This window comes from Rattus rattus, chromosome 2 (assembly GCF_011064425.1).
Source record: "Rattus rattus isolate New Zealand chromosome 2, Rrattus_CSIRO_v1, whole genome shotgun sequence".
In the NCBI taxonomy this organism is placed as follows: domain Eukaryota; kingdom Metazoa; phylum Chordata; class Mammalia; order Rodentia; family Muridae; genus Rattus; species Rattus rattus.
In genome coordinates this window covers 223,646,441-223,673,785 of record NC_046155.1, presented here as the reverse complement: position 1 = coordinate 223,673,785, position 27,345 = coordinate 223,646,441, and the positions used below count along the sequence as shown (strand labels likewise).

The following is a 27,345-nucleotide window of genomic DNA, read 5'->3' as shown; positions in this document are numbered from 1 at the left end:
ATGTTCTGAGAACAATCTATTACCAGAGATAGCCAATCCATTGCTGACACTTGATTCAGTCAGTTCTGCCTTAATGTTCTGTGAAGAACCACAGGTAAGCTAGAAACAAGAGATAATGTTTTTATTTACATTTTTTCTGAAAAAAAATTATAAGAAAGCATTAACTATATACCAGTTAAAATTAGCATGCTCTCTTTAAAAAAAAAACAGCAAAAATCTTATTAAAGAACAAATAAATTAATGGCTAAAAAACTATTAACTAAACCAAACTATATTTTATTAAAATAGTTTATTGTAACAAGTTATTATACTCAAAATCAATACAAAGTTATTAAATTTATACACAAATGAATAAACCTGTAATTGTTAATAATTGTGAGTAAACAACATAAACATTAGCTTGAAGAATCTATATGCAGCCTTCTGAGGTCTGCTAATGAAGCTTAGAAAATGCTGCAAATAAAGACTGACGGGACACTGCAGAGAAGTAAGTGACCACAGGTGTGGAAACCCACTCATTTCTAGAAGATAAGCCCCTGCCTAGGTATGTGTGAGCAAATCACGGGAGCCTTCTAAGGGCGACTGAAGAGGATCTGGCTTGCTCTTGCTTACTTCAGAGTCCAGGAAACGCCATAATTAGTTAAACAGCCTAGATCTCCTTTTCAAGACACATTTTCCCTCATTACATGTGTGAAAGGACACCGCATTCCATTCCATGTATGTATAAAAGCCCTACTTGTTTGGATCAGCTATCCAGACTTTAAGGAATCATGATTGATGCTGACGTGATCTCTGCTCAGTTAGATACACCTGAGGAAGTAGACTGTGCTGAATTAAAAATACAGTAAGGTGCTAAATGAATCTACTTCATTATGAGATGAAGACTTGGCTCAAGAATATATTTTATTAGGCATTTGGTTGCAAATTGTCACTCTAGGTATAGGTGATTTATTCAGAGTACTTTTTAATGTAGATGAATCCACTGTGGTTTTTCTTGAAAGAAAACAATCATTTCTCCAGTTGTTGCGGGGTGCTGAATGCTTCGTACACGTTGGCAGCAAAGTCTTTCACTTGCTCCATCATCAGCAGATCCTGGTAACGATGATGACAGCACAGATTGCGAGAGGTTAGATGGTGGAAAATTCATCTTTACAAGGCAACGCCCCTGCCTTGAAGCTCTGTATACTTAGAACAAGGAGAGACTAAGGGAAGGGAAAGTTTTTCTTACACTAAATCAAAGGAAATATTGGTCAGTTTCTTATTTCTAGAAAATAAAGCAAATGCTTCTAATGTATGTAGTATATGTCTATTTTATATGAACACATATACACAAACCATAACGTTCACTTTATAGCAAAAGTTCTCTCTCAGTATGAGGCTGTAGGAAAAAGCACCTTTTGTTTTAGTGAACTTAAATCTCGTTTCCTTAAAGCAGGACCACGGGCCTCAAACTGTATCAGCATTAAATGGGAAAAGGGAATTTGTCTTCAAAACAATCCAGACTTTTCAAAGGAATTCTTATGACAGCTGTGGAAGTTACTAGAACTTCCATTAATCTTATCAGTTTAGAAAGAAGCAACGATGCTCTCTCCTAAATCTTCTTTTAAATGTATTTTGAGAGCTATAAAAGTGTTTTCCTTTAAAATGATGGGAAGTGAACTCAGAAAGGCGTGTCTTCCCTTTTGTTCCCGTTTGTTCCCTTGAGGCTGTTTCTGCAGTGCACGTCACACATCCGAGGACCTCCTACAGTCATACCTCAGAGGACCTCCTACAATCACACCTCCGAGGACCTCCTACAGTCACATATCCGAGGACCTCCTACAGTCACACCTCCTCGGACCTCCTACAGTCACACATCCGCGGACCTGGGTAAACTGAGGCCAGTAGTCAGATGCAAAGGTGTCTTTCTTGGTTTAGCACAGTCTTGGCATAGGCCATGCCCTGTCTCAACCTCTGAGTGCCAGGGTTACTGATGTGCAATGTCACACCCACACTGATGTTCATTGTCACACCCAGCACTGATGTGCAATGTCACACCCACACTGATGTGCATTGTCACACCCAGCACTGATGTTCATTGTCACACCCAGCTTTCTGCTTATATTATTTTACTGTGTAAATGAAAATATATAAATGTCTAAAGCTTAGAGATTTTTCCATAACTAAAAACTAAAACACAAGCCGGGCTCAGTGACACAGAGATGGACACAGAGGAGTCCCCGGCTGTCTCCACCCTGAACTACTCACACAAGTAAATGAACAAAAACCCATTTACCATTAAATGGAGTCTGCCCTACCAACCCTGGCACACCTTTACCCAATCAAGCTGCTGGCTAACTCACTGCTCCCCTGTGGGTGTGGGGCTGCGGGCTCCATTCCTGTGTTTATATGGCCAGCCTGCTCCACACCTGACGGGCCTGGTACTCAACTGAAACACCTGCTGCAAGTGCTCTGCGGCCATTTACACCGTGGAGTGAGCTACCGGACGTGGCCTTCACATGAGTGGGTTTCCTGCTGTTGTTTTCATTGCCTCTGTAGTTTTCGCCTCAACTCAAAAAACACAGTTTGATGCTACACGGGGCCAACAGCAAGACCGCTAAGCCTTCATCCGGGGCAGTGCTGTGCTTTTATCTCTACTTATTACCCTGCAATTGATCCTTGTGGGTTTAGGTTTTCTATTTCCACATGAATCAAATCAACCTCCCCTCATCTTCATGGGCTCCCGAAGCCACGTCTGTAAATCCTAACGGAGTGCCGACTGCAAGCACATCGCTTGAGCCACTGGACTGAACAGCTGAGGATGACCGTGTCCCAGACACTCCGGCCTTCACTACCACAGTCCCACTCAGTGTCTGGTAAAGCCCATGGGCCCTCATTCAAAATCACGTCTACAAATGCAGACACTAAAACTTACCTTTTTGTTTCCATTATCAGTTATATGGGTTTAAATTAAAATGTAATGTACAAAATTCCTGAAGCCTTTAAGCTGTACCTGCTGTATTATACGTCATTGTATTTCTCATGAATTTGTTAAAATGGATGGTTACAGGTCACGCCAGAGATGTTGGGAGAAGCAGGCTTACCGCTCCGTGACCTGCCATCGGCCTTCTTCCCAGCTCTTCTGCAGCGTGACGGCCAGCCCTTAGGTTTGGGAGGTGTGACTAGAGAGCACAGGGCACAGCATCTGGGTGTACAGGACAGGCTAATGACTCAGCATGGGCTGGAGCCCTTGATCATCGGCGCTGCACTGCCCCAAGAGGAGACAGTCTACCTAGACCACACATTACATCGTTGTAGACAGTGACACGAGGGAGACATCACATGTCCGTGGAGGCCTTAGACTCCTTGCACAACACATCACTACAGCACTTTGTGACTGAGGCATACCGTGCAACCTTTTAAACTTACAATACACTTCTCAAGTTCGTCACTGACTGAAAAAAGTACATAGATTCAAAGTCATCCTTTTACTAAAACGCTTTCCTGAATGAATCAGAGGGAAAAACCATGGCACTGTAAGTAGTCTGGTGAAGCGTTCCATACTCTGTGATCAGCGTTAGTGAGCAGACTGCTGATGCACTACTAACAGCAATGTACCAGTTATGAAAATATCTTATTTACCAGATTTTTAAAGGTTTTTTTCAAACTCTGAAGAACTGCACTGTTAATGCAAAGGACAATGATCCACAAATTCAGCCAATTGGGGACATGTTCACCAGAGTCTAGTGGCGTGGGGCAGCAGGGGAGACGTCTTGCTATGAAGCTGCTGTCAAGTGCTATCTTGTGAGCAAGGCACCACTCAGAATGCGGATGCAGGCTCTACTTTAAAACACGACGGCAGCAGGGGTCCACTTCTGCTTTGGAGACAAGTGTGAGCACGGCTGATCTGCAGTTTCCCCGCTCCTCACTCACCTGCACGAAGTGACTGGGTGTCTCACTGCAGACGGAGTGGATCTGTCCGTTCACTATGGGGATTATCTTGGCTAAAGGGAGGCTGACACTGGACAGACTGAAAACAAATCACCACAGCAGTTATTTTCTGAACGCACACACAGGCATTCGACATGTCAATCATAAAAGTGTACACACATCATTTAAGAATACTTATAGAAATATATTAGTAGAAAACCAAAATGTAACTTTGTCATCTAAAAATAACAGCTATAGTTGGTTTTATGAATTTTTTTCTGGCAATTTTTATACATCTTTACATTTTTTATTCTTTTTCAACTTATAATTCTACCTACCATATTTTTGCCATAAAAACCTTCAATGCTGTCTACATCTCTGCCTGTCTTCAATGCTTAGGGGGTAGTCCGTGTGAGCTATTATACTGACACCAGCGTCCTACAGCCAGCACTCGAGTTCTTGCCCACGTCTTCTCAATATTTATGGAGTGTCTGTGTAAAGAGAGTTACAGATCCAGGGTACCTGTGTAAGGGCTGCAGTACCTGTGCCAGCTGCCTCTGCTCTCCCTGTGTGTGAGAAGTCCTGCCTCCGGGCCTCTCCTGGACACACACACTCTTGTCCTTCATCTCAGCCTGCCTGACAGGCGAGCGTGTCTTAAGTCTTTATTTCTGCTAGCGGTTAGTCATGATCTGGCCAGAATAACTTTACTATCAAGTGACATTATCCCAACAGAGCTGTCTTCCGGTCTCCCGTGGGGTTTCCACAGTACTGTGACCACATCTATAGACTGATGTTAGGAAAAGAATGTAAGGCTTTTATTTTCCTGGGTTTCTAAGTATAAAATTCTATGGCTGTCAAATAATATTTTTCCCATTAAAAATGATCTTAGATTTTGAAAGAATATACTTAACTTAGAAAATTATGAGTCAATTAATACCTTGTTAGTTGTCTGTCTTAAAAATAAATGTAAGAAAATTCAATGGTGCTCCTAAATTTTGGTCTTCAAAATTGGTCTTCTCTTAGTCTTTTTACATTCAGCAGAATAAGCAAAACTACAATCTGAACATCCCAATACAGACGATCTTAATTGCTTCTGAATTTAATAAATATCAGTCTGCTTCATCAATAATCATATTTGCTTTTGATTTATATTATTGAATTTTATTTATAGTAAGATGCAGTAAATTCTACGCCTTTTCAACAATGGTAAAGGTGATTTTTGTCCTGCTAACATTTTTTTTTTTTCGGAGCTGGGGACCGAACCCAGGGCCTTGTGCTTGCTAGGCAAGCGCTCTACCACTGAGCTAAATCCCCACCCTGCCCCCTGCTAACATTTTTATTATTTATTTATTGTGCATATGTATGTGTATGTGTGTGCGTGTGTATGCCTGTACATGTGTGTGTGCGTGTATGTGTGCGTGTATATGTGTGTGTGTGTACATGTGTGTACGTGTGTGTGTGTGTGCGTGTGCGTGTGTGTGTGTGTGTGTGTGCGCGTGTGAGGGAAGGTAAGAGTCCATACTGGAGGAGTCAGCTCTTCCTTCACACCACGCAGGCTCAGAGAATTGAGCTTGGGGCAGCAGGCTTGGCGTCAGGTGCCTTTACTGACAGAGCCATGCTGCAGGCCTTGTTTATCAACACAGTATTGCAGTTTCACTGTGGTAGTTTTCCTAACGTTTAACCCTTCTTTCACTCCTGATATCACTCCTAGTCGGTAATAAGGCTGAAGTACAACTAAAATCCTATATTCTGACGTCTGTCAGGTTACTGTTCTTCAGCTCTCCTTGCTCTGACCTAGAGTAACTTTCACTCTCATCACTTGACCAACCCCAGGGTTACTTTAAGAGTCCGCTAAGCTGGGAGGTGGAGAGATGGCTCAGAGGTTGGAAGCACTGACTGCTCATAGAGGATTAGGATTCAATTCCCAGCACCATATGAGGCAGCTCAGCTTACAACCACACTGACCTCCAGTCCTGGGGATTCTAACGCCCTCTTCTGGCCTCCTCAAGCACTAGCACATGTATGGCATACAGTAACACACATACAAACGTAATTTTTAAAAATTAATTTTTAAAGTAAAATGAAAAGAATAAAGTAAAATGAAAAGAATGACAGTGGCTGTAACACAGACAAACACTTGATCTCACACAGTGCACTACACCCCCTTCCTGTCCTACCAGCACTTGCTACATTCAACCGGAGCGTCACGTTTCAGTTTCATTCTGAGCCTCCCGTAGTGGCCTTGTGTTCTTTCACTTCTCGTAGCACACACTGCATGCTTCCCTAGCCACAGTTCTCTATTTCATATCTACCAGCAACCTCACCCGTCAACACTTGTAGCAACACTTCCATCCTGCTGTATGTCATCACTGCTATACAACACGGGGCGGAGGCTGGAGCCACCGCAGCTATTCAGGACAAAAGAGCAGAGGCGAGTGAGACAGCTCAGCAGGAAAAGCCCAAACAACCCACACTATCGGAAAGAACCAGCTCCTGAAAGCTGCCTCCCCCATGCAGATGCACACACATATGTATGTGCATGCACATGCAAATCAGGACAATTATACAATTACTTTTTTAAAGCAGGTCTTCTGTGTAGCCCTGGCTGGCCTCACTGAGGGACTAACTGCTACTTTGACAAGTACATTTACACTGGCAGTTCATTAATTGGTGTACCTTGACTCAGACAGTATATAAGATTAGTCCTCACCCTCTGCTTTCTGCCTCCACCCAGAGCTGAAAGCCAGTGCCCAGGAACGCTGACACACCTGAGAGCAGAGGTAAGACCAACTGTTCGGCTCCAAGCGACCTGCCTGGTGGCCTCAGGACACACAAAGGCAGGAACAGTATGGGACAGGCCCCTTCTGGTCACTACCCACAGCCCACTGTACCCTGATCGCTGAAAGAAAACAAGTCTACAGGAGTGCTGACACACTTACAAGAGGGACAAGTCACTGTCATAGACAGCAAGACAAGGTAACACCAGAGACAACCCAATGGTGACAGGCAAGTGCAGGAACCTAAGCAACAGAAACCAAGACTACTTGGCATCATCAGAGCCTAGTTCTCACACTAAAGCAAATACTGGATATCCAAACACAACAGAAAAGCAAGATTTGCATTTAAAACCACATCTCACGATGATGATAGAGGACTTTAAGGACATAAATAACTCCCTTAAAGAAATACAGGACAACACAGGTAAACAAGTAGAAGCCCTTAAAGAGGAAACAGAAAAAAATCACTTAAAGAATTACAGAAAAACACAATCAAACAGGTGAAGGAATTGAACAAAACCATCCAGGATATAAAAATGGAAATAGAAACAATAAAGAAAGCACAAAGGGAGACAACCCCGGATATAGAAAACCTAAGGAAGAGACAAGGAGCTGTAGATACAAGCAGCACCAACAGAATATGAGAGATAGATGAGAGAATCTCAGGGGCAGAAGATACCATAGAAAACATCGACACAATCGTCAAAGATAATGTAAAATGCAAAAAGCTCCTAGCCCAAAACATACAGGAAATCCAGGACTCACTGAGAAGATCAAACCTAAGGATTATAGATAGGTACAGAAGAGAGTGAAGACTCCCAACTTAAAGGGCCAGTAATGTCTTCCAACAAAATTATAGAAGGAAACTTCCCTAACCAAAAGAAAAGAGATGCCCATGAACATACAAGAAGCCTACAGAACTCCAAATGATTGGACCAGAAAAGAAATTCCTCCTGTCACATAATAGTCAAAACACCAAACACACAAAACAAAGAAAGAATATTAAAAGCAGTGGTCAAATAACGTATAAAGGCAGGCCTATCAGAATCACAGCAGAATTCTCACCAGAGGCTATGAAAGCCAGAAAATCCAGGGCAGATGTCATACAGACCCTAAGAGAACACAAATGCCAGCCTAGGCTACTACATCCAGCAAAATTCTCAATTAACATAGATGGTGAAACCAAGATATTCCATGACAAAACCAAATTTACACAATCTCTTTGCACAAATCCAGCCCTACAAAGGATAATAAATGGTAAAGCCCAACACAAGGAGGGGAACGATACCCTAAAAAAGGCAAGAAAGTAATCTTCTTGAACAAACCCAAAGGAAGAGAGACATTTAAGAATAATTCCACCTCTAACAACAAAAATAACAGGAAACAACAATCACTATTCTTTAATATCTCTTAACATCAATGGACTCAATTCTCCAATAAAAAGACATAGATTAACAGACTGGATATGTAAAGAGGACTCAGCCTTTTGGTGCATACAGGAATCACACCTCAGTGACAAGGACAGACACTACCTTAGAGTAAAAGACTGGAAAACAATTTTCCAAGCAAATGGTCCTGAGAAAAAAGCTGGAGTAGCCATTCTAACATCCAATAAAATTGACTTTCAACCAAAAGTTATCAAAAAAGATAAGGAAGGACACTTCATATTCATCAAAGGAAAAATCCACCAAGATGAACTCTCAATCCCGAATATCTATGCTTCAAATGCAAGGGCACCTACATTCATAAAAGAAACCTTTCTGAAGCTCAAATCATACATTGCACACCCCATAATAATAGTAGGAGATTTCAACACCCCACTCTCATCAATGGACAGATCATGGAAACAGAAACTAACAGAGACATAGAGAAACTAACAGAAGTTAAAAACCAAATAGATTTAACAGGTATTTATAGAATATTTCATCCTAAAACAAAAGAATATATCTTCTCAGCACCTCATGGTTCCTTCTCCAAAACTGACCATATAATCAGTCATAAAACAGGCCTCAACAGATACAAGAAGATTGAAATAATCCCATGCAACTTATCAGAATACCATGGATGAAGGCTGGTCTTCAATAACAATAATAATGACAGAAAGCCCACATATACATGGAAGTTGAACAACATTCTACTCAATGATAACTTGGTCAAGGAAGAAATAAAGAAAGAAATTAAAGACTTCTTAGAATTTAATGAAAATGAAGGTACAACATACCCAAACTTATAGGACACAATGAAAGCTGTGCTAAGAGGAAAACTCATAGCTCTGAGTGACTGCAAAAAGTAATTGGAGAGAACATGTACTAGCAGCCTGACAGCACACCTGAAAGTGCTAGGACAAAAGGAAGCAAATACACCCAAAAAGAGTAGACGGCAGGAAATAATCAAACTCAGAGCTGAAATCAACCAAGTAGAAACAAAAAGGACCATACAAAGAATCAACAGAACCAAAAGTTGGTTCTTTGAGAAAATCAACAAGATAGATAAACCCTTAGTCAGACTAACGAGAGGACACAGAGAGTGTGTCCAAATTAACAAAATCAGAAATGAAAAGTGAGATATAACAACAGAATCAGAGGAAATTCAAAAAATCATCAGATCCTACTACAAAAGCCTATATTCAACAAAACTGGCAAATCTGGATGAAATGGACAATTTTCTAGACAGATACCAGGTGCCAAAATTAAATCAGGAACAGATAAACCATTTAAATAGATCCATAACTCCTAAGGAAATAGAAGCAGTTATTAAAAGTCTCCCAACCAAAAAAAAAAAAAAAAAAAGCCTAGGACCAGATGGGTTTAATGCAGAATTCTATCAGCTCTTCATAGAAGACCTAATATAAATACTGTCCAAACTATTCCACAAAATAGAAACAGAAGGAGCGCTACCAAATTCCTTCTATGAAGCCACAATTACACTTATACCTAAAACCACACTAAAACGTAACAAAGAAAGAGAACTTCAGACCAATATCCCTTATGAATATCGACGCAAAAATATAAAATTCTCACAAACCAAATTCAAGAACACATCAAAACGATCATCCATCATGATCAAGTAGGCTTCATCCCAGGGATGCAGGGATGGTTTAATGTATGAAAATCCATCAATGTAATCCACTATATAAATAAACTCAAAGATAAGAACCACACATGATCATTTCATTAGATGCTGGGAAGGCATTTGACAAAATTCAACACCCCTTCACGTTAAAAGTCTTGGAAAGATCAGGTATTCAAGGCCCATATCTAAACATAGTAAAAGCAATATACAGCAAACCAGTAGCTAACATCAAACTAAATGGCGAGAAACTTGAAACAATCCCACTAAAATCAGGGACCAGACAAGGCTGCCCACTCTCTCCCTACTTATTCAATATTGTACTTGAAGTCCTAACCAGAGCAATCGGACAACGAAAGGAGGTCAAAGGCATACAGATTGGAAAGAAAGAAGTCAAAATATTGCAGATGATATGATAATATACTTAAGTGACCCCAAAAGTTCACCAAAGAACTACTAAGCCTGAAAACAACTTCAGCAATGTGGTTGGGTATGAAATTAACTGAAACAAATCAATAGCCTTCCTTTACACAAAATATAAATAGGCTGAGAAAGAAATTAGGGAAATGATGCCCTTAACAATAGCCACAAATTACATAAAATACCTTGGTGTGACTCTAACCAAACAAGTAAAAGATCTGTACAATAAGAACTTCAAGTCTCTGAAGAAAGAAATTGAAGAAGATCTCAGAAGATGGAAAGATCTTCCATGCTCATGGATTGGCAGGATTAATATAGTAAAAATGGCCATTTTGCCAAAAGCAATCTACGATTTCAATGCAATCCCCATCAAAATTCTAACTCAATTCTTCATAGAGTTAGAAGGAGCAACTTGCAAATTCATTTGGAATAACAAAAAACCCAGGATAGCGAGAGCTATCATCAATAATAAAAGAACTTCTGGGGGAATCACCATCCCTAACTTCAAGCAGTATTACAGAGCAATAGTCATAAAAACTGTATGGTTTTGATACAGAGACTGGTAGATAGATCAGTGGAATAGAATTGAAGACCCAGAAATGAACCTACACACCTATGGTCACTTAATCTTAGACAAAAGAGCTAAAACCATCCAGTAGAAAAAAGATAGCATTTTCTACAAATGGTGCTGGTACAACTAGAGGTCAGCATGTAAAAGAATGCACATCGATCCATTCTTATCATCATGCACAAAGCTTAAGTCCAAATGGATCAAGGACCTCCACATCAAACCAGATACACTCAAACTAATAGAAGAAAAAGTGGGCAAGAGCCTTGAACACATGGGCACTGGAGAAAATTTCCTGAACAAAACACCCAATGGCTTATGCCAAGAATTGACATATGGGACCTCATAGAACTGCAAAGCTTCTGTAAGGCAAAGGACACATTAGTACAAAATGGCAAACACCAGATTGGGAAAAGATCTTTACCAATCCTACATCTGATAGAGGGCTCATATCCAATATATACAAGGAACTCAAGAAGTTAGACTTCAGAGAGCCAAATAACTCTATTAAAAAATGGGGTACAGAGCTAAACAAAGAATTCTCAGCTGAGGAATATCGAATGGATAAGAAATACCTAAAGAAATGTTCAACATCCTTAGTCATCAGGGAAACGCAAATCAAAACAACCCTGAGATTCCACCTCACACCAGTGAGAATGGCTAAGATTAAAAACTGATGACAACAGATGCTGGCGAGGATGTGGAGAAAGAGGAACACTCCTCCATTGTTGGTGGGATTGTAAGCTGGTACAGCCACTCTGGAAATCAGTCTGGAGGTTTCTCAGAAAATTGGACCTTGAACTACTTGAGGACCCAGCTATACCCTTCCTGGGCACATACTGAAAAGATTCTCCAACAAATAACAAGGACACATGCTCCATTATGTTCATAGCAGCCTTATCTATAATAGCCAGAAGCTGGAAAGAACCCAGATGTCCTTCAACAGAGGAATGGATTCAGAAAATGTGGTACATCTATACAATGGAGTACTATTCAGATATCAAAAACAATGACTTCATGAAATTCATAGGCAAATGGATGGAACTAGAAAATATCATTCTGAATGAGGTAACCCAATCACAGAAAAACACACATTATATGCACTCACTGTTAAGTGGATATTAGCCCAAAAGCTCAGATTATCCAAGATACAATCCACAGACCACATGAAGCTCAAAAAGAAGGACGACCAAAGTGTAGATGCTTCAGTCCTTAGAAGGGGGAACAAAAATATTCATAGGAGGAGATATGAAGACAAAGTTTGGAGCAGAGACTGAAGGAATGGCCAATCAGAGCCTGCCCCACTTGGGGATCCAGCACACACACAGACACACACAGACACACACACACACACATATGTGTATATACAAACAGTCACCAAAACTAGACAATATTGATGAAGCCAAGAAGTGCATGCTGACAGGAGCCTGATTAGCTGTCTCCTGAGAGGCTCAGCCAGAGTGTGACAAATACAGAGGCAAATGCTAGCAGCAAACCATTGAACTGAGAACGGGGTTCCCATTGGAGGAGTTAGAGAAAGGATTGAAGGAACTGAAGGGGCTTGCAACCCCATAAGAACATCAATACCAACCAACCAGAGCTCCCAGAGAGTAAGCCACTACCCAAACAGTACACATGGACAGACCCATGGCTACAGATGCACATGTAGCAGAGGATGGCCTTGTTGGGCACTAATGGGAGGAGAAGCCCTTGGTCCTGCCAAGGCTGGACCCCTCAGTGTAGGGGAGTGTCAGGGTGGGGAGGTGGGAGGGGGATGGTTTGGGAGCAGGAACATCCTTATAGAAGTAGGGGCTGAGGGATTCGATAGGGGGCTTATGGATGGGAAACTGGAAAACATTTGAAATGTAAATAAAAAATATCCAATAAAAAAAAGATTAGTCTTCAGCTGAAATGTATTTTAAGGGTAGGTATAAATTGTTTTAAAAGTAGACCTTACTACTCTGAGCACTCTGACTACTCACCATTAAGGGCAAGTTATCCTTTCCTGCATAACAAAGAAGGGTCCCCAAGAACCAGACAAAAAAAGGCCTTGCTAGGCCTAAGCTAAGAATGACATCAGAACCCTCCTATCTGCATTAGATTCGTGCCAGATACTGTTACCTCAAAAATAGACTTTTTTGTTTCCTCAAAATTTAATAGGTGGGTATACAATTAATGAGCCACGATTTGTAATCCACTATTTTTCAAGTATGATATAAAACCAGAGGTTCTTAAAGAGGAGACTTTTAAACCAAGGATCTTAACCAAGGATCCTCGTATCAAAGTGAAAGACAGAACAAAACTACACGATAACTTCCAACAACACAAGTCCATTATATAGTAATAGAGCTGACAAACATTACTATTAATTGAACCAACTAGGTAGTCCCAACTCTATAATGACATAAAGTGAATATATTTAAGAATCTAAGAGTGTTTGGTTATTACCATGGTCAGACCACTGAATATTAATTCAGGTCAACAATGACTACCTTTTTAGCTTTTATTCTAAAGAATTAAAGAAAAATGGATTTTGACTTAATAAAATGGTACTTTCAGAACACAAATACTTCACTGTAGTAGCAGAGTTATGGGGAGAAAACTCAAATGTTATTATTAAAATTCAGAAGGAACTTTTGTCAATGAAGAAGTCATGGGTTAGAAGAATTTAATTTGCTGAAACACAGGGTGCAGTTTATCACTTTTATAAAAAAGTTACTTATTTTTATTTTATGTACATTTGTGTACGTTTTATGTACATGTGCCTGCATACATGTCTGTCTGTGTGAGGTGTTGGATCCCCTGGAACTGGAGTTACAGACAGCTGTGAGCTGCCATGTTGGTGCTGGGAACTGAACTCAGGTTCTCCGGAAGAACAGCCAGTGTTCTCAACGTCTGAGACATCCGTCTAGCTCTGTCAAGTTTCTTTTTATCTGTTACAACAATGTAAATATATACAACGCATCACGTTTTAAGAACATACGTTCATACTGTAATGTTTTGTGTGCTACGTTACCTGTTTATGGAGTTACCATGCTGCAGGTCCTGCTCAGTGGGTCGGAAGAACTCCGCCATATTGTCTAGAAGCCGACTGAAGCCTCTGTTTAAACAGGTATTCAGAACTGTACTGAAATCTGGACTAGATAAAATAACAAGTGTATCACTTTTAGATTCCTAGTGGGCAAAAAAATAAACAAAACAAAACCCACACCCCCAATTCAACAACTATGTGGTTGCCTTTGAGAATCACTAACATTTCTAGTTACAATCTAGTTTTCATAGCATGAAAAACTGCCTCAATTTATCAGTTTTTCAGAATTAAGCATAAAAATCAGTTGTATTGTTTATCTTAACATCATGAGACTACTCAGCAAATTTGTTCATATCACTATGCATTTTACACAATGTCAGCTGGCAGGAACACAAACAAATCCAGCCAGTATAGAAACCAGCATGGAGGGTCCTCAGAGACTGACGGTAGAGACATTATGGGATGCAGCTGTGCCACTCCTGAGTATTTATCCAGAAGGGTCCCAGTCAGCGACATGCACAGGCACCCGCACACCCATGTTCACTGCATGCTATTTACAGCTGCTCAGCCACGCAACCAAGCCTAGGTGTGCGTCAACAGAGGGATGGAGGAGTGGTCAGACAGTGTGGGGTTCACACAGTGGTAACGTCCGCAGGAAGAGATGCAACTAGGGATCATCGTGTTGAGGAACTGAGGCCAGCCCCGGAAGAGGCGACATCACTTTCTCACTTGTGGGTCCCATGCTTTATGTACACACAGAATCGTGCATAGATAGGACATGAAGAAGAAGCGAAGCTGTCTAGGGGAATGAGTAGGACTATTGGTTGGGGAGAGGGGTGGTAAGGGAGAGAGTATCAAGGAACAGGGACCATGCAGAATAAAGGAGAGGCCCGCAGGAATGGGGGCTATACTCCAAGTGTTCTATAAGCTTGCATGAAAATGGCCACATGTAATCTACTTAAAAAAAACAAAAACAAAAACAAAAAAAAAAAAACTCTGTTTCCTTCTACCTTAGATAGGAAATCCTACTAAGGGAGGGAATAGATCAAAATTTTAATTTTCAGATAAAATATTAAATATTTGCTCAGGAAACACTAGAAAAATGGTCTTATTTACATTGAAAATACAGGTAACATTTACATGCACTCTACATACCTTTCCAGCATGTCTCTTGTCTCATTGAGAAGTTTAATAGTGGTAATATCTCTGGGAGAAAGCCCATAAGCCTGTAAAATAAAAAATCTACACTTTAGAGTTACAAACATTACAAAGTCAAGAATGAAGTAATCACAATAAAAACATAAGCATCTGGGAAACTTGAATATCTCTGCTTTGTCAACAACAAAAAAAAAACCTGTCAAATGAAAAAACATGTATATAAAGGTTTATATAAATGTGTAGGTTGTATTTAAAACATGAATTGAAGCACTTTGTAAAGCTTTCCTTATTTGGTCTGTTCTGGGTTTTTCTGGCATCAGTAAACAAAGACAAGAAAGAGATATTAAGAGTAACGGGACAGACTGCTGGCTCAGCACGTCAGAGTCCTTGCACCACAAGTCTAGAGACCTGGGTGTGAATCCCCAGCGCTCATGTGAACATCCAGTCTGGCTACACATGCCTACAACCTGGGCACCGAGGACAGAGAACTTGCTGGCCGGCTCGTCCAGGCAGAAGGTCGGGTTCAGGTTCAGTGAACGCCTGTCTCAATGCAGTCCAGTTCAGAGCCACAGAGCGAGACACACCTGCTCTGGGCTGTCGTCTGTACCACCTACACACCTACATGGATGCACCACACACACACACACACACACACACACACACACACACACACACACACACACACACACACACAGTGCAGAGCAGCACACCGCAAACAAGTCTGCTTCTTTTCTTGCGCTACTGAGACGTTCTATCAGGATGTGTGAGGTTTTGTGTTTGTCTCTCCTTCCCCTTCCCCCCTTTCTGTTTATTGTAACCGCGGAGGCTCCTCGTGTCATCTCAGTTAAACTCAGTGCGGCCTGGGTCCTCACTCCTCTCTTCCCTCAGTCCACTCCATCCTTCCATCCTTTCCCTTTGTACCACTGTTGAGTTCTAATTCTAACTCTAATTTGGAAGCTGTTTTACAGGTTTAGACTTTTTGAATCCCCTTGTTGCATTCAGTGAGATCCTACTCTATAGTAATTTGCTAATTTCTTTCGTTAATCTCTCTTCTCTGTTTGAACTTAGTGGCCCTCCTGCCTCCTGAGTGCACACGTGGGCTGGCTCCGTCATTAATTACGTCTCGCCTGTCGTCCTTACACTCACAAAACTCTCTGGATGGATCACAACTTTTCTTTCTTTTCCTTCTCTCCTACTTTTCTTTTTACTACTCTCTTGCTTAATCATGTAGTCTCTCTCAGCACCCAAACAGATCGTCACTGAGTGTCTGGGCTACAAGAAAGCCCTTGAGCAGTGGTAATGAACACTGTAGTCTGCAGGGCCGCCTGCTAAAGAGAGATCTGCTCCAGGCTTCTCGAGCTATTACTTTCCAATGGCAAAGAATGGACACCACTGAACCTATAAATAATAATAATGTAAAAAACTTACTAATTTAAAAAATAGTTATATAAGCAAAAACTTTTGGTGTTTGTATTGTTCTTCTTTTTTTTTATGGCTTGAAGACTTGAAAGTAAATCTTTTATTCTATTTTTCACTCATGGAACCACATCACAATCAAAAGATTCTGTAATGCCTCTCAGGACACACTGGCAAACAGTAACACCAGATCTAGTGTTACACTAGGTCTTGTCTGCTTCTCACCTGAGTGCTTAGAGCTTCCTCTGGTTACTGACCGATAGCCATTATTCCTTCTTTTAAAAAAGGTTTCATTTTTTTAATCGTGTGTGTGTGTGTGTGTGTGTGCGCGTGCATGCATGCATGCATGCAATATATATATGTAACAATAATTAAAGAAAAAGAGGTCATGAATTTAAGCAAATTTGAATGTACTCCTAGTTTCATTAAACTGCAAACTGAAGTGAAAATGTATCCAGCTGCATATGTAGCAGAGGATGGCCTTGTTGGGCACCAATGGAAGGAAAAGCCCTTGGTCCTGTCAAGGCTGCACCCCCCAATGTAGGGGAATGTTGTGGGGGAGGCAGGAAGGAGGGTGGTTGGGGAGGGGGAACACCCTCATAGAACAAGGGGGAGGGGGATGGGAAAGGGGATAACATTTGAAATGTAAATAAAAGTAATCCAATAAAAAAAAGAAACATGGTATGAATTAGACAATTAGAAATGGTTATGAGAATTCCCTGCACCCAAATCCCGTGGAGAAGAGAGCTGAATACCCAGGACTGCAGACATCCTGACACCGCAGGGCAGATTGCCACCTCTGCACACCTCTGCCCACATCCCCGGTCCAAGGGGAACCTGCACAGTGCCTCTGGACTCAGGGATATAGGAACAGACAGCCGCCGGTACCCTCAGTTCTGGTCTGTGCCCAGGACTGAACTGAACCAGCCAAACAGCTCCCTGCACCCAAATCCTGTGGGGGAGAGAGCTGGACCCTCAGAAGTGTGGACACTCCTGAGAAGTCAGAGGAGACTACCCTCTGCCCACAGTCCAGACTCAAGAGGGAATCACATAGTGCCAACTGTGCCCACTGGGTACAAGTACCTAGGAGCAATCAGGGGCAGGGTCTTTCTGATTCCTGCCTGCTCCTAGAGCTGGAAGACAGTCACTGGGAACACGTACGCACCTGAAATCAGAGCACCTGTTCTCAGGAAAGGCTGAGAGAAAACAGGAAAACAGTTCTACAGGAGCTGACACAGAGGCCTACAGCAGGGTCAAGTCACTCTCAGAAACAGCAAGACAAGCAAACACCAGAGACAACCCAATGGCTAGAGGCAAGCGCAGGAACCTAAGCAACAGAAACCAAGACTACTTAGCATCATCAGAGACCAGTTCTCCCACCAAAGAAAATACTGGATATCCAAACACACCAGAAAAGCAAGATTTAGATTTAAAAATCACATTTTTTGATAATGATGGAGGACTTTAAGAAAGACATAAAGAACTCCCTTAAAGAAATGCAAGAAAACACAAGTAAAGAAGTAGAAGCCCTTAGAGAGGAAACACAAAACTCCCCGAAAGAATTGCAGGAAAACACAACCAAACAGGTGAATGAATTGAAAATGGAAATAGAAACAATAAAGAAAGCACAAAGGGAGACAACCCTGGATATAGAAAACCTAAGGAAGATGCACGGAGCCATATTGGATTTGGGCCTAGCCGCTTTTTGACTGCTTGGCTCAAAGTGGCTAGGTGACTCTGGGCTGTTTGGCCACAGAGACTCACTCCTAAGATGACTGCCATAAGTCTTAAGATTGTTGGACAAAGCCTCTCCCATGAATTTACGGCACAGGAGTATAACATTCAAGGGATGCCTCAGCTCCCTTAGCAGATACCAGTTATCTCCTCAGTCTACACCCAGTGTCTCCACCACCTGACCTCATCGCCTGACTTCTTTGCCTCCAGCTATCATTGCCTATACCCTCATCTCCCCCTCCTTCATGTTTCACAAAGGTCACTCCCCTACCTGAAAGCCTTAAAAGCTGTAACGTTCATCCCAATAAACGAGACCTTGACAACAGAATCTTGCTTGGTCTCCTTCTTCTCTCGCCCCCCATTTAGGCCCAAGGGTAGCGCCCCTTCGGGACCCTGAATAACTGGGTCCCCGCTGGCGGGGACAGGAAGAGACAAGGAGCCATAGATACAAGCATCACCAACAGAATATGAGAGATAGATGAGAGAATCCCAGGGACAGAAGATACTATAGAAAACATCAACACAAAAATCAAAGATAATGTAAAATGCAAAAAGCTCCTAGCCCAAAACATACAGGAAATCCAGGACATAATGAGAAGATCAAACCTAAGGATAATAGGTGTAGAAGAAAGTGAAGACTCCCAACTTAAAGGGCCAGTAAATATATTCAACAAAATTATAGAAGAAAACTTCCCTAACCTAAAGAAAGAGATAAACATACAAGAAGCCTACAGAATTCCAAATAATTGGACCAGAAGAGAAATTCCTCCTGTCACATAATAGTTAAAACACCAAATGCACAAAACAAAGAAAGAATATTAAAAGCAGTAAGGGAAAAAGGTCAAGTGACATATAAAGGCAGACCTATCAGAATTACACCAGACTTCTCATCGGAGACTATGAAAGCCAAAAGATCCTGGACAGATGTCATACAGACCCTAAGAGAACACAAATGCCAGCCCAAGTTACTGTATCCAGCAAAACTCTCAATTAACATAGAGAAACAAAGATATTCCAGGACAAAACCAAATTTACACAATATCTTTCTACAAATCCAGCCCTACAAAGGATAATAGATGGAAAACTCCAACACAAGGAGAGAAACTACACTGTACAGAAAGCAAGAATATAATTTCCTTGCAATGAACCCAAAAGAGAGACAAACAAACAAAATTCTACCTCTAATAATGAAAATAACAGGAAGCGATTCTATATCACTATTCTATATCTCTCAACATCAATGGACTCAATTCCCCAATAAAAAGACATAGACTAACAGACTGGATACATAAAGAGGACCCAGCATTTTGCTGCACGCAGGAAACACACCTCAGAGATAAAGACAGACACTACCTCAGAGTAAATGGCTGAAAAACAACTTTTCAAGCAAATGGCCTGAAGAAACAAGCTGGAGTTGCCATTCTAATATCAAATAAAATTGACTTTCAACCAAAAGTCATTAAAAAAGATAAGGAAGGACACTTCATATTCATCAAAGGAAAAATCCACCAAAATGAATTCTCAATTCTAAATATCTATGCTCCAAATGCAAGGGCACCTACATTCATAAAAGAAACCTTACTAAAGCTCAAAGCACACATTGTACTTCACATGATAATAGTAAGAGATTTCAACACCCCACTCTTATCAACGGGCAGATCATGGAAACAAAATTAAACAGAGACATAGAGAAACTAACAGAAGTTATGAACCAAATGGATTTAACAGATATTTATAGAACATTCCATCCTAAATCAAAAGGATATACCTTCTTCTCAGCACCTCATGGAACTTCTCCAAAATTGACCATATAATCAGTCACAAAACAGGCCTCAAGAGATACAAGAAGATAGAAATAATTCCATGCATCCTATCAGATCATCATGCGCTAAGACTGGTCTTCAATAAAAACAATAATGACAGAAAGCCCACATAGACATGGAAGTTGAACAATGCTCTACTCAATGACAACTTGGTCAAGGAAGAAATAAAGAAAGAAATTAAAGACTTCTTAGAATTTAAGGAAAATGCAGACACAACATTCTCAAACTTATGGGAGACAATGAAAGTGGTACTAAGAGGAAAACTCATAGCTCTGTGCCTGCGAAAAGAAACAGGAGAGAGCATACATCAACAGCTTGACAGTACACCCAAAAGCTCTAGAACAAAAATAAATAAATAAAACCAAGAGGAGTAGAAGGCAGGAAATAATCAAACTCAGGGTTGAAATCAACCAAGGACAAACAAAAAGGACTATACAAAGAGTCAACAAAACCAGGAGCTGGTTCTTTGAGAAAGTCAACAAGATAGATAAACCCTTAGCCAGGCTAACCAGAGGGCACAGAGAGAGTATCCAAGTTAACAAAATCAGAAATGAAAAGGGAGACATGACAACAGAATCTGAGGAAATTCAAAAAATCATCAGATCCTACTACAAAAGCCTATAATCAACAAAACTGGCAAATCTGGATGAAATGGACAATTTTCTAGACAGATACCAGGTACCAAAGTTAAATCTGGATCAGATAAACCATTTAAATAGTCCCATAACCCCTAAAAAAATAGAAGCAGTTATTAAAAGTCTCCCAACCAAAAAAAAAAAAAAAAAAAAAAAAAAAAGCCTAGGACCAGATGGGTTTAATGCAGAATTCTATCAGACCATCATAGAAGTCCTCATACGAATACTATCCAAACTATTCCACAAAATAGAAACAGAAGGAGCACTACCCAATTCCTTCTATGAAGCCACAATTACTCTTATACTGAAACCACCCAAAGACCCAACAAAGAAAGAGAACTTCAGACCAATTTCCCTTATGAATTTTGATGCAAAAATACTCAATAAAATTCTTGCAAATCGAATTTGCAAGAACACATCAAAAACGATCATCTATCATGATCAAGTAGGCTTCATCTCAGGGATGTAGGGATGGTTTAATGTATGAAAATCCATCAATGTAATCCACTATATAAACAAACTCAAAGATAAGAACCACACATGACCATCTCATTAGATGCTGAGAAAGCATTTGACAAAATTCAACACCCCTTCATGATAAAAGTCTTGGAAAGGTCAGGAATTCAAGGCCCATATCTAAACATAGTAAAAGCCATATACAGCAAACCAGTAGCTAACATCAAACTAAATGGAGAGAAACTTGAAGCAATCCCACTAAAATCAGGGACTAGACAAGGCTGCCCACTCTCTGCCTACTTATTCAATATAGTACTCGAAATCCTAGCCAGAGCAATCAGGCAACGAAAGGTGGTCAAAGGGTTACAAATTGGAAGGGAAGAAATCAAATCTCAGGGTTGTTTTGATTTGCATTTCCAAGCTGACTAAGGATGTCGAACATTTCTTTAGGTGCTTTTTGGCCATTCGATATTCCTGAGCTGAGAGGCTATACCTCTCCTGGGCGTATACCCAAAAGATGCCCCAACATACAACAAAGACACATGCTCCACTATGTTCATAGCAGCCTTATTTATAATAGCCAGAAGCTGGAAAGAACCCAGATGCCCTTCAACAGAGGAATGGATACAGAAAATGTGGTACATCTACACAATGGAGTACTACTCAGCTACCAAAAACAATGACTTCATGAAATTCATAGGAAAATGGAATGAACTAGAAAATATCACCCTGAGTGAGGTAACTCAATCACAGAAAAACACACTTGGTATGCACTCATTGATAAGTGGATATTAGCCCAAATGCTCGAATTACCCAAGATGCAATCCACAGATCACAGGAAGCTCAAGAAGGATGACCAAAATGCGGATGCTTCCACTCCTTCTTAAAAGGGGAAAAAATAACCATAGGAGGGGATATGGAAGCAAAGTTTAGAGCAGTGACTCAAGGAACGGCCATTCAGAGCCTGCCCCATACGTGGCCCGTATATATACTGCCACCAAAACTAGATAAGATGGATGAAGCTAGAAAATGCATGCTGAAAGGGACCAGACGTAGATCTCTCCTGAGAGACACATCCAGAGCATGTCCAATACAGAGGTCAATTGGACAGCAGCAAACCACTGAACTGAGAACAGGACCGCCTTGGGGGGAATCAGAGGAAGGATTGAAAGAGGTGAAGGAGCTGGCAACCCCATAAGAACAACAATGCCAACCAACCACAGCTCCCAGGCACTAAACCACTACCCAAAGACTATACATGGACTGACCCAGGTCTCCAACCTCATAGGTAGCAGAGAATAGCCTTGTGGGGAGGGGAAGGCCTTGGGCCGGCCAAGGGTGGACCCCCGGGGGGGGGAATATGGGGGGGGGGGGAGTAAGGTGGATGTATCGAGGAATTACCATATAAGGGAGGGGAGGGGGAGGGATGGGGGCTTATGGACAGGAAACTGGGAAGGGGAATAACATTTGAAATGTAAGAAATATATTTAATAAAAAAATTTAAAAAACCCCAAAAATCAAAAAAACCAAGAATTTCTAAACATTAAATAAAATTCTTTTTTTCTTTTTTTAGAATGACACTACCCATTTTATTTACGTCAGAACGACGTGTATTTCCCACCTCTCTCGTTCGGAATTTAATTTCTAGAAACCAGGTGTGGTGGAACACACCAGTAATCCCAGCTCACAGGAGCCCGGAAAGTTGGTACGACCTTAGCGATCTAAGCAGTGGCCTCAAAAAATAAACAAACAAAAAACCCAAAATGGAGGGAAGGCAGGGAGCGGTGGGAGGCAGCGGCAAGCGTGTGTCCGAGCTCTTGCCCTGCCTGGGCTACAGTGCAAATGGCACACTTTCTAGGCAGGAGCAGTTTCAGTCCGCTGTGTCAAATACAATTCTTAAAACACTCTTTGTTTTTAGTTAAATATTGTTTCTTAGAGAATACATTACTTGTTTTATCTAAAACATAAGAAAGAGGTGGTTCTGAACAGTACCTGCGCTGCCAGCGGCGTCTCCTCGTCTGGCATCATGTAGTGGCACAGGGAGGACTTGGACGCGTCTTTCTCGTTCCAGCAAGATCGATGTTGCTCAACAAGAGTTCTTATTTCTTTCAGTTTCTGCTCCAAGTCCAAAAGGGACAAGGAATGTTTAAGAGAAATACTAGAAATACAGGAAAGCGAGTCAGATGAGTGGAATGGCAGGACACCCTTCCCAGCGCTCCTTTTCTAGTAAGCTGGGATCTGAAACTCTGTCCTGTGTAGTCTCACCTGACGCTGCTAGACTGGAATGGACTGGGAAGCCAGCCACCAGACAAGGCCATGACTACAGAGCCACCGTGAGCGTTCACACAGATTTCACAAGGAAAGCCCTGTCATTACTGTAGCTCTTATTAGTGGAAGGGACAGGTAGGTAGATTTTAAAGAAGTATTTTTATATTTCTAATTTGTTTGGAAACCAGTTAATAAACAATAATCTGAAACATATTCCCCAGTGTGAAGAAGGTGACACTGATACAGTAGACTGTAGCACATATTCAGGGTTGGTGTCTGTATCAGATTCCCAGTTCACTAGGACAGACCCGTCATCCCCTCAGATTCCCAGTTCACTAGGACAGACCCGTCATCCCCTCAGATTCCCAGTTCACTAGGACAGACCTGCCATCCCCCTCAGATTCCCAGTTCACTAGGACAGACCTGCCATCCCCCTCAGATTCCCAGTTCACTAGGACAGACCCGCCATCCCCTCAGATTCCCAGTTCACTAGGACAGACCCGTCATCCCCTCAGATTCCCAGTTCACTAGGACAGACCTGTCATCCCCTCAGATTCCCAGTTCACTAGGACAGACCTGTCATCCCCTCAGATTCCCCAGTTCACTAGGACAGACCCGTCATCCCCTCAGATTCCCAGTTCACTAGGACAGACCCGTCATCCCCTCAGATTCCCAGTTCACTAGGACAGACCCGTCATCCCCTCAGATTCCCAGTTCACTAGGACAGACCCGCCATCCCCTCAGATTCCCAGATTCACACTAGGACAGACCCGCCATCCCCCTCAGATTCCCAGTTCACTAGGACAGACCTGCCATCCCCCTCAGATTCCCAGTTCACTAGGACAGACCCGCCATCCCCTCAGATTCCCAGTTCACTAGGACAGACCCGCCATCCCCTCAGATTCCCAGTTCACTAGGACAGACCTGTCATCCCCTCAGATTCCCAGTTCACTAGGACAGACCCGTCATCCCCCTCAGATTCCCAGTTCACTAGGACAGACCCGTCATCCCCTCAGATTCCCAGTTCACTAGGACAGACCCACCATCCCTCAGATTCCCAGTTCACTAGGACAGACCTGTCATCCCCTCAGATTCCCAGTTCACTAGGACAGACCCGTCATCCCCTCAGATTCCCAGTTCACTAGGACAGACCTGTCATCCCCTCAGATTCCCAGTTCACTAGGACAGAACCACATCCCCTCAGATTCCCCAGTTCACTAGGACAGACCTGTCATCCCTCAGATTCCCAGTTCACTAGGACAGACCTGCCATCCCCCTCAGATTCCCAGTTCACTAGGACAGACCCGTCATCCCCTCAGATTCCCAGTTCACTAGGACAGACCCGTCATCCCCTCAGATTCCCAGTTCACTAGGACAGACCCGTCATCCCCTCAGATTCCCAGTTCACTAGGACAGACCTGTCATCCCCTCAGATTCCCAGTTCACTAGGACAGACCTGCCATCCCCTCAGATTCCCAGTTCACTAGGACAGACCCGTCATCCCCTCAGATTCCCAGTTCACTAGGACAGACCCACCATCCCCTCAGATTCCCAGTTCACTAGGACAGACCCGTCATCCCCTCAGATTCCCAGTTCACTAGGACAGACCCGTCATCCCCTCAGATTCCCAGTTCACTAGGACAGACCCGTCATCCCCTCAGATTCCCAGTTCACTAGGACAGACCCGTCATCCCCTCAGATTCCCAGTTCACTAGGACAGACCCGCCATCCCCCTCAGATTCCCAGTTCACTAGGACAGACCCGCCATCCCCCTCAGATTCCCAGTTCACTAGGACAGACCTGCTATCCCACCTTTGCTCTGCAGTACTAAGGAGTGAACGCAGACCTCAAGCACACAGAGCACGTAAATGCTCTACATGTGCACACTCCACACCTACTTTTTCCCTATCTTTAAATCTGGAGACAGAGTCCACTAATTTGACTGAGTGGGCCTTATCTGTAAGCCTTGAAAAGCCTTGGGGATCCTCCTGCCTCAGCATTAGAGTACCTGGGAGGGCAGAACTGTGCCATCATGAGCAGCTCTAACTTTTATTTTGTTCACCAGAACTAGGAAGTCAGAAAAGACAGGAGCATGGCATACCTTCCTAAGATCCTCTGCACAGCTTGTTTAATGACAGTGACCAACTCTGTCAGGCCTATCAATGGAAAAGCAAAATTAAAAAGAAAACAGAGCCTTGTTCACTTAAAACCTCTCTCTACAATATAAACGTGCTTCATGCAGACTGGAATCTTACCATCTCCAAGGAGGTGTTGAATACTTGATAAATACTGTTGCTGTACATCTGGGGGAGCTAGGATGCTCTGTGTAGAACAGAAACAGAGTTAAAGGAGCCTCTAAAGGAAAACACTCTTTACCACACCTCAAGGGCCCACTTTCCAAAGACACCCATCATAACATTACAGTCAGTCATCAGTGTACAAGTCTGAGTGTCAGAGCTGATTAATAGTCAGAGTACTCAGAACAGGTACATTTAGTTAAACACTGAACCTCCTGAAAGACAAAGCAGCGTGCACTCAGGTCTGTTAAACTTACAGTGCCATTTTTGCCAACTGTTGCATTATCCAGGTAAATATATCCACCAATTATGTTCAGCTGGACTCGCAAAAGAACCACCAGCATACACGTGCTGTACACAGCTACAATACTTCTTGTGAAACCTTCAGAGAGAAGAGAAACCCTTAGGCATTGTGACTAAAACACCAATAAATGTATAAAATCATGACCTATTTCTTTGACTACTTTTTAATAAGCTAACTTTAGCAACTATAACAGTAAAATGGATCAAGAACAAAAATATATCAATTTAAAATATTTTATACTTAATGGATCTCTTTATAACATACATATAATATTTTAGGTCCCCTTCCCTTCCTCCCCAGTCTTTTGATTTTAAGCAGGGTCTTACTCCCTAGCCGAGGTAGGCCTCAAGCTCAGGATCCTCTTGTCTCAGTATTGGGATTGCAGGCTAGTGTCATGCTTGGCTAGGGAGGATTTCTCAACTGAAGAACTACTTACAAATATATATTGGACAAAGGAATTATATGTTAGATGCTGGGAAAGCAAAGCAAATTGGGTATGAAACTCTGTTGGTATATGCCTGCCTAGTGTTCACGACGCCCTGAATCTCTCTCCAGCATTGACATGCAGATGGGACAAGGCAAAGCAAGACCTGAGTAAGTTGTATCTTTAGAACTCTTTAGAGCTAGCTTAGAACTTAGGATAGAGAATGAAGAACCCCTGCTTTCAGTGACAGGTAAAAGTGAAGTCCAGGAGAGATTTGGATGAGGTAGAGAGGACAGAAAAAAAGAAAGACTCCTCCTCCCAGCAGCCCAGTACAGCATTCAGGGCGGAGAAGGGAGCACAGGTGTCCAGGTGACAAACGGTATGGCCAGCTGAGAAAGTCCCAGGGGACTCAGAAGCAGAGACTACTGCTGGTACCTATGAAGACTGCTAGGATAGAGACAAGAGCAGAAACTAGGGTGTAGAAGCAACGAGTAGGTGTGAAGAAATGAAGAAAGAATTTTGAAACAGCTGTTCACAGGGCATGCAAGAAAGGGTAGTAGCTGAACGCAAATGTAGGACATCAAGAAGTTGAAGGTGTCCTCCAACAGGGGAGACATCAAGAAGTTGAAGGTGTCCTCCAACAGGGGAGACATCAAGAAGTTGAAGGTGTCCTCCAACAGGGGAGACATCAAGAAGTTGAAGGTGTCCTCCAACAGGGAAGACATCGTTTGGGAACTATGCTAGCTGAAACGGATGGAGAAACAGGAAAGCCTGCTGGTAGGAAGATTTGAGACATATATAAAAGGCCTAGGGATGGTCTTTGATTGAAATTTTTATTACTAATGAAATTTTGTGTAAAATATGAAATTAAAGTTGCTATTTGGGTTGGATAAAAAATTCCTTTAAAATATATTTAAAACATAAGCATATACAGTTTTATACCATACCTTAAAACAACAATATCACCACCATCACTAACAAAGTGTTGTCTGGAAACAGACACTGACCCCTTGCTTTATGAATATCTAGATTTAAACCTGACTATTCGGTGAGATA

At 41.9% G+C, this 27,345-nt stretch overlaps 1 protein-coding gene across 1 annotated transcript in view; it reads right to left on the bottom strand.

Annotated features, from left to right (window-relative positions):
* Positions 1–260: 260 nt before the first annotated feature.
* Positions 261–27,345, bottom strand: part of Pex3 (peroxisomal biogenesis factor 3) — a 44,194-nt gene continuing 17,109 nt past the window's right edge. Inside the window, exons 5-12 of the mRNA XM_032894970.1 lie at positions 25,819–25,943; positions 25,520–25,586; positions 25,366–25,420; positions 22,989–23,154; positions 14,930–15,000; positions 13,760–13,882; positions 3,913–4,009; positions 261–1,092 (exon numbers count right to left, since the gene is read on the bottom strand). Of these exons, the coding sequence (XP_032750861.1) occupies positions 1,009–1,092; positions 3,913–4,009; positions 13,760–13,882; positions 14,930–15,000; positions 22,989–23,154; positions 25,366–25,420; positions 25,520–25,586; positions 25,819–25,943 (788 nt within the window). The 3' untranslated portion in view covers positions 261–1,008. The remainder of the gene's footprint in view (positions 1,093–3,912; positions 4,010–13,759; positions 13,883–14,929; positions 15,001–22,988; positions 23,155–25,365; positions 25,421–25,519; positions 25,587–25,818; positions 25,944–27,345) is intronic.